The sequence below is a fragment of the Habropoda laboriosa genome, unplaced genomic scaffold, assembly GCF_001263275.1.
Source record: "Habropoda laboriosa isolate 0110345459 unplaced genomic scaffold, ASM126327v1 scaffold203, whole genome shotgun sequence".
Taxonomy (NCBI): domain Eukaryota; kingdom Metazoa; phylum Arthropoda; class Insecta; order Hymenoptera; family Apidae; genus Habropoda; species Habropoda laboriosa.
In genome coordinates, this window is record NW_017100358.1 from 1,640,920 (window position 1) to 1,649,706 (window position 8,787).

The 8,787-nt window shown below is 39.2% G+C and overlaps 1 protein-coding gene across 1 annotated transcript in view; it reads right to left on the reverse strand.

Moving 5' to 3' along the window:
* Positions 1–4,861, reverse strand: part of LOC108574688 (cardioacceleratory peptide receptor) — a 49,767-nt gene extending 44,906 nt beyond the window's left edge. Inside the window, exon 1 of the mRNA XM_017937313.1 lies at positions 4,730–4,861. Coding sequence (XP_017792802.1) covers positions 4,730–4,861 — 132 coding nt within the window. The remainder of the gene's footprint in view (positions 1–4,729) is intronic.
* Between the last annotated feature and the right edge of the window lie 3,926 nt (positions 4,862–8,787).

An 8,787-nucleotide genomic window follows, 5' to 3' on the forward strand; every position in this document is an offset into this window, starting at 1 on the left:
TCTCAATCTGGCATTTGGGTCTCTCAATCTGGCATTTGGGTCATTCAATATGGCATTTGGGTCATTCAAACTGGCATTTGGGTCGTTCAAACTGGCATTTGGGTCGTTCAAACTGGCATTTGGGTCAAAGCTGCTAAACAATTAGAATTAAATGTAACGATAGAAATTATTGCAATAATGCGTAATGCAATTGAAAAATTGAAAGAATCAAAAGAAAAAACGCGAATTCGTATCTTTTTCGATTCTAGAATATAAGAAAATTTGAATAAAATACGCGACGAGAATTGGGGAGAAGCATAAGTTAAACGCGTCAAAATATTCAATAATAAACGAACTAGGGATGAAGCTATTATTTCAATACGCGATGCACTGACTCTAGTATTTACTAAAATTCAAAAATTCTCGTATAAATTCCGAAAATAGATTATTAATTACGGTAAACTACTGAGACGGTTTAATTTAGGGTGGGCATAGTGCACTCGTTCCAAATCAGCTCACAATATACAATAATAAATCAACTAACTACTTAACATGCAATTCATGCAAATTCCTTGGATGGTAAATTATTAGTAAACAAAATTCAATATCAGAGAAAATATATGAAAAATTTCAAATTAATTTCAATTGCTGGAAGAAAAGTACATATTGATTGTTATGCTGTAACGAAAAAGCAACCTCTCAGTTATTTCAATATCCTATTCGACAAGTCTGAAGAAGAACGATGACTAAAATTCAAATGTTTATTTCCCTAAACCTTCAAAATAATTTCGAAATACTTTATTCGAATCGGAGTATTCCAAGTCAGTATCGCTAATTGAAGAAATTATTTGATTGTATTTAAAAGAACCGAAAGGAGAATATTTAAAGTCTGATATTAAATGTCTAGCAAGTACCAGTAATTGGTAAAATGATTTATATTTGTTTTAAAAGGAAAATTTCTAATAGGTATTAGTTAAAATGAATTGTTATTCAGTCTATTGTATTGAAATTCTAATTGATTCTAATGTATACAAGTGTTACAAGAAGGCTGAGTGTGTACAGGGTGGACATAGGCTAGCTAGTAGCCCCCGACCACTCTATTCACGTCTCAGAACCTTCAGGTCAAAATACGCCGCGAAGTGTCTATGGCCCAGTATAAAGGGTGAATAAATTCGCGGGACATCGGGGGGTCCCTATATACCTGCGGTACCCTCTCCCCAAAGTCATTAGCAAAATCGTCGGTTAGGTCAGGCGGGAAATTTTCGCGGGAAGTTTTCGCGGGAGATTTCCGTTACCGTAACACGGTATAATTTGTCAGTTTTCACAATTTTGTTATAAATTTATACTTCCGACAATTTGTTATAACATTGCATATACCAATTTATACGTTTTTACAATATTCTTCAATGGAAACATAGGTTTTAGCGTTCTCGTTACTTACTCGTGGTTAAATTAATTTCGTAGGGATTAAAAATCAGGTTGACCTGTGGTCGTAGATTAAAAATAACCATAGTACAGCTAAATTTATCGTGTTAAATAATTCTTTTTACACGAATCAAAAATGTATTCAATGTTTGTTTGTTATAATATCGTGAAATGAATTATATTACACATTTTCTCTATTCACACTGAATTTAAAGACTATAACGATTGAAAATCAAGTTGACCTGTGGTCATTTATCAAGAATAATCATAATAAAGCTGAAATTATTGTGTTAAATAATTTTTTTAATACGAATTAGGAATTTATTCAACGTTTGCTTGTTACAATACCATGAAATAAATTATATTATACGCTTTCTATATTTACATTAAATTTATCGTTCTATTTACATGTCATAACAATTATAACTACACGTTATGCTGCGTCCGTTTGTTTTTTCTGTGCAGTTCAACCTAATTTACTTAAATTTACGTTGCGAGACAGTATAATATTTACAATTCTGCCTGAATTTTTGAAATTCAGAAAAACACAGGTAAACTTCCATTGCATTTAAACGATATTCTCCACCAAACTGGACAAAGTACAGTAACACTTGTACTGTCACTAGTGGAAACGACCCTACATTTTACTGGCACTTGTGGAATCGACCCTACATTTTCTTTTTTTTTACGTGGATGTACATCGACCCTACATTTTATTGACACTTGTGGAATCGACCCTACATTTTTTTTTTTTTTACGTGGAGGTAGGCCGACTCTATGTGATAAACAATTGGCAACCAAACGGTGGCTCTCCCTCTACATTCAAAGGATAATGTGTACAGGTATTTAATGTAATTTTGTAGCAATTTCTTTTTGTAATTCATCCAAATATATTATGAAATTAAATTAATCGCTCAATAAGTTTTAACGTTAGATTGTTTCCTCGATAAGGCCATGGTGGTCATCGGTGACTGGAGTGCCTCAAATGTTTAGAATAATTAAAATAAAATGAATATCGTCAACTAAAAATTTCGAAGGCCATAGCTATCTAGACATTATTTTGAATTAAAATAAAAAATAAAGCACAATATAACACTATGCTTATAATAATGAAAATTTTCTTCCGGCTCCCAGAGCAAACCATGTAAATCTGTCGCGGCAGTGAACGCGTTAATAAGCAGAATTGAAAAAAGAATTTCTGCCTCCGTTTCGCCAGGAGAACACACACGTCAATTTACGATCGGCCGTCATTAACGACTCTCCTATTTTAAACGTTCGCCATTAAACCAAAATATCGCAGAGACAGCAAAATTGACAAGAAAGAAACTGTGACTGGAACGTTTCACCGTTTCATCGTGATCATTTCTCACGGATATTATCTACTCCATTTCGCTTTTTTTCGGAGAAAAAGAAGGAGTAACGACGGGGAGAGGTCTGTTTGAAAAATTACGCACCTTCAAAGCGATATTCCAGCTGGTACTTTCTCAAAGAGGAATTAATTATCGAGTGCTCCGTTTGTACGTTCCCAAGCCAATGAAAATGCGAGAGAAAAAGAAAGAAAGAAAAGTGTATCTGTATACATTGGTTATTTTTAAAGTTCATTTCTATCGCAATCTATTTGCTCAGAGAAGTCCTCTGATTGTTTATCCGGCAAATATTGGCCGATACATTTTCCCGGTAAAGCCGACCACGCGCACACTCTCCCACTCTCTATTTATCTATCTCTCTGTTTCTCTTTGTTTTGCGTGCATAGGAAATGCATTATGCGGCGGTTTGTCGGTAAGGTGCGGATCGGTTAGCCGACGCGCCGTGATTAGATAGTTGAAACAAAGTTAAACGGGACCGACAACCCGAGCCTGTTTAGTTCAGCTAACCGAACGTGTGTAGAACAGAAGCTCTTAGCACGCGTTAAACTCGGCTTTAATGTTTTGCTTGGCCGGCGAACCATTAAGATCTGCATACACGTATGCACTGCTGTTCGTAAGTATCGGGACACTTACGAGGCAAACGTAAACAGTCGTTACGGGATCCTTGAGATCCTGAGAGGAATCGTTCAGTCTGGAGTCTCGTCTAGTAACAAGTAAATATTCGGGTCAACGACACGAAACTTTGTTTATAAAAAAAATTATACGTTAAAATAGTTGCTTGCGCTTTGAAGACAATGCAGGCGCTTGGGTTTCCAGGACTTTCTTGGGGAAACATGTAGGATTCTTCTTTTATTTTCTCTTTTATTATTTTAGGCTTCTTTCATTTTCTATTCTATTTTAGGCTTCTTTTTATTTTTGCCGGTGTCCCACGTTATTATAGAGTGGAGCAACTTTGAAATACCGAAGTTTGCATCCTTGTTTTTTACACTTTTTTTTAACCTGCCCGATGTGTACCATTTTGGAGTAGAGTAATTTTTTTAGTTTTTCCTGTTTACAGAATATGTTTCCATATTTGTTTACCCGTTTCGTTTTGTCTCTGTGTATTTTCGAATTATTTTTCTAGCTTTGGAACTTTTGTTTTCTATGGATTTTTGTAAATAAACGTAGAACTTACCCGTCTGGAAATGGCAACAATTGTAAACGAAACACCGATGCCGAAATTGTAAGTTATTTCAGAGAGAGGAGATGAAAACTCGGAATTCTCCAAGGTAGAAATTTTTCGAGTGATTCTGGCAATCGAAACGTCGATACGAAGGTAGAAAATTTCGAAGAAGTTATACCGCTGCTAGAAAATTTAGAAAATTCCACTTGGTCCAACTTCACCAATCCAAAATTGCTTTTTACTTCTTTATTACTGTACTGTCAGAATATTAACCAATTATCAATTATTCCTTCTCTAATAAAAAATCGTAAAATCCTAATAAATCACTATGACAAATCCAAAATTTTTCTTTACTTCTTTATTACTATTCTATCACAATATTAACCAATTATCGATTCTTCCTTCTCCAACAAAAAATCGTGAAATCCTAATAAATCACAATGACCAATCCAGAATTTTTAAAATTTCCTTATTACTATACTATCGCAGTATTAACGAATTATCAATTCTCTCGTTCCCAACAAAAAATCGTAAAATCTCAATGACAATCCAGAATTTTAAAAATTTCTCTATTACTATACTATCACAATATTAACCAATGCTCGATTCTTCCTTCTCCAATCAAAATCCTAATAAATCACGATTATTCTTCCAGCGAACGGAGAAAAATCGGTTTAAAGGGAATCGAAGCTCGAAAAAGCTCGACCCTAAGTCGAGACGAGCCCGTGTGTCTCTAGGCGGCCGCCGTTTCGAAAGGGGCATATTTATAGTGTGTTCGTGTTTACTTAGAACTCACCTTGTAGAAGTAAAAAGAGTCGATCACGTCCGTCCCGTTGACATCGGTCTGAGTGACGTTGACTATCCGATCCTCTGTTTGAAACGTTTGATTCAGATCGTAGGTCCGCTCCAAGTTTTCTTCCACGGACATGTCGTCGTTGCCGCTCCTCTCTATCGATCCTCCTTTTCGTTCGTCGTTTCACCGCGAACTCAACTTTTTACCCGATCTGACTGCCGCGAAAAATTCATGGCTTCCTCGAGGCCTTTGCACGCGGACTAAGCGTCCCATGACTTCATCTCGTCGACTCGCGACTGATTTTCCTCCAGGCTTGATTTACGACCGAACGATTTAACCCGTTCGTTGATCTTCCCGCTGGTTACAGTTCGTTGCTACCTCCTTTCGGACACATTATTCTAGATCCTGAGGAGATTCTTCCAATATACGTATGTAAAGTATCTACGAGAAAACAAGGAGATGGTGAGTTGGTTTGGAAAAAGTTTCTACGGAGTTTCAAGAGGAGGATTCGGCTGGTTTAAAGAGTTTCACGCTTATTTAATTATTCTATCAAATCGGTTTGACGCGATTTTCCGGCTCGATTGAGAGGGAAGATTGCTTTCAATAACAGAAGCTCGTTCTCTACCAACGATCCTGCTCTAGCAAGAGTGGGGAACGCGAGAAATACGAAAGAAGATGTAATTGTCTCGACGAGAACCTGCTTGCTTCGAGCGAGCGATAAAAACGATTGCTCGAGGTAAACAAAACGTGATACACCAAGATGAAACTTTGCGGATAACTGAAGCTCCGTTGAATCGAGGTCGCAGATCAGAGTCGACGGAACCGAATGTATGCAATATGAACGTGACTCCTGAATACGATCGAGCGTGTTTTATAAACCGAGTGAAAGAGGGAGAGGCTAGCCGTGCAGAAAACGAGGCTCAAAGAAATGGAGGAAGTATCACTAATTTGTCCGAGCATTCTCGCCAACAATGAAAACGCAGTTCCATTCACAGAAGACTGTCGAAATCCTATTAAAATCGTCACGCGCAAATACACCGCGTTTTCTAAAGCGACGGGGCAGGCTATTCTTCTGTTGAAAGGATCGATTCCTTTCTTAACGAGCCATCCTATCAGCTCAAAGATCAAAGTTTCTCGTTCCCGAGGCTCTGATAATTGACACCGTCGCTGTTTCAAATCGGGAAAAAGACAGCCTGGAGAACGGTTGTCGATCGTGAACGAAATGCAGATGTATCGTCCTGGCGACATCGAGATCGTAAATCCTTGGACTCGCAACGTGACCGGTTGCAAATGCAATTCTCGCAAATCTGAATTCGCGGAAGAACCCGTTCCAAGTAAACTTAACGTTTCCCTGCTACGTGGGAGCATTTCGTTGTGGCAGGCTTGCATCTCGACTGATCCTTGCGCGAGATCTGAGAACTGGATGTCGCAGAGAAGGAGACGAGCGGTCCAGGAGCCGGTGTATAGAAAATTCTTTATGCACACACGATGGCGAGAACTGAGCAACAGTTTTCCCAATCGATAGTATTTACGAAGAAAATTCCGAGAACGTCAGCGCGGAATCTACTGGGAATTTTAATTAACGAAAGTGTGAATTGTTATTTTGCTGTTGTCGGAAACTAATTAGGCAAACCTATATTTCTCATTTTATAATTTTGCAAAGAGCGTTGTATGTAAAAGTAACGCGGGAATAATGTGAATTTTTCGAGGTTAGCAAGATTTTTCCTCCATTCTCTCGACAAATACGCATCGCGAGTTCAACGCGAAGCAATGAAAACCTGGAGCAACGTTAAAGCGACCTTTGAAACGAAATATTTGTTTTTTTGCCCGGAGAAAAACTCGGTTATTTTTCCGGGAGACATTTCGCATCGGCTGAAATTACATTCGTATCCATGAACGCGGATTTTCCGCGGAAAAATCGTATCGAACGGATGTCTCTCTATTGAAACAGCGTTTGCAGCTTTGACGACGGTGTCATTTCTACAAACAGGCTGAAACCGTTTGGAAAGTTACAAGGTTTGCGAAACAAACTTTCTGCAGCTTTGATCTCTGATCTCTCCGAGAAAAGGAGATATAAAAATAATCCGCCATTTCGCGGAGATCGATTTACTCGATGCATCGGCAAACTCGGTAATGTAAACAGCGGAGAAACGTACGATTGCAAGATTCACGATCGTTTTACACACGGTGAAAAGAGGTATATCGACAAGTTTATCGAGAATTTCCTCCAGCTGGACAACGGAGAGAACGAATGGAAAAGTTGCGACAAAATGTCGAATTCGTTTAAAAATGGAACATACGCGTGTATAGTCTGTTTTCTATAGCTTTTCTCTGCAACTTCCATTCAGAAATCGGCGACATTGTTCGTTTCAAACGGGCTCTCCTTTCTACTCCTGCGAATCAACGTTCGATCGATCACGTTTCATTTTTGCCGGACGCACGGTTCAATTCACAGTCGATGGATTCCTCGATAATGGAAACCTTCTGCTTTTTTACATTTCAACAAATTCTATCGATTACTTTCGTTCAGTTCAAATCTCCTACGTTTCTTCGAGTAGGTTTCCAATGGAACTTCCAAACGATTAGTTAATCCGACGAGACATCTCCGTATCATCTTCAACAATTCCTCCTGGTGAAACAGATTAACTCTCCTATTATGAACGATACTCCAATCACCGATTCCTTCCTTTCGTATGTAACAATACGAAGGATCTATCAGGAAGAGAAACTTGCTCGGGCGAAATGTACAGTGTCATTCTTGGTAGTCGCGACGACGTGTGAGCAATTCATCCCGCAACAGGTTACGTTCTGTTCCCTTTGTGCTCGTTACACCGTTGAAAGAAACTTCTCCGAACGTGAAATACGTCCGCGTAACACGTTTCCCGCGTGGCAGGTGAAATTGAAACGCACGGACGATTCTTCGCGAAGAAGATTGATTCTCGTGCGAACGTTATCCAGGACTTCCTCTCTCCAGCTTCTGGCATCGTTCGAACGGAACAGAAAAGGGAGCTTGCAACGTTGAATCAATTGTCGACCACTTTCCTTTCTACCGTTGCTCCAAGTTTTTAATTCAACCTAGCCTGGATCAACGTCCGCTTTGCGAAACTATTTGAGGAGAGAACGCGGAGAATGCCGCTGCGTTACAATCGCGTTAGTTACCGAGTAATCTCAGCTGAAGTCTCGAGAGGCGAGGGTAATTCGGATCTTAGAGCTTTTTCGCAACGAAAGACACGAATCCGCCACTTTTCATTGCAATGAAAAGAGAAGGAAAAGTGGAGAAATAGGAGAAAAGAAAGGTGGAAAGAATTATTTCTTAGGAGTAATAAAAGTTGTGATATTGGGGAGAGAGAGAAAAGAAATTAGCCAGAGAAACGGAGGAGAACGTTTCGGTGGATTTTTCACCTTCGACGAGGATCCTTTGGGCGTGATATTGGGCAGAGAGAGAGAAACGGAGGAGTACGTTTCGGTGGATTTTTCACCTTCGACGAGAATCCTTTTTTCTTAAGTTCGTAAGTACATTTTTGAATTACGCTGTTTCGCGCGAATTGCCTCGTGCGATTTAGGCAAAAGTCGCGGGACAGAGGGTTGCAATTTTGACGGAGGAAGTGTAGGAGAAGGACGAAGGAGAACCGAGAGGAAGAGTGAAACGGGATGAGAACGAACGAGAACACACTTGCTCGTACGACGCGCCGAACGCGACTGAAGCGGCGGACAAATTCGCGGCGACTCCGCGCTCGCATATACTTACATCTTCGTAGCCGCGATGTTGCACGCGTGTAGGAGTTCGCGAGCTGCGTGAGTACGCATGCGTGAAGAGGATCCTGCCGGACGTAAACGGTACGAACATCGTCGCGGTAATTCGGAAAAGTTTATTGAATTCTTCATTACTGTAGTAGAAATTCCTTCTCTTTCCCCGTTGCAATAATCTTGCTTAAAAGTACAGATACACAGGAGTGAAATAAATTTCATTTTAATCGTTTATTTATTCGTGCTACGAGCTACAAATGTTACATATTTTACCAAATTTTATACTCGTATTATTTATGTAAAATATAATTCGT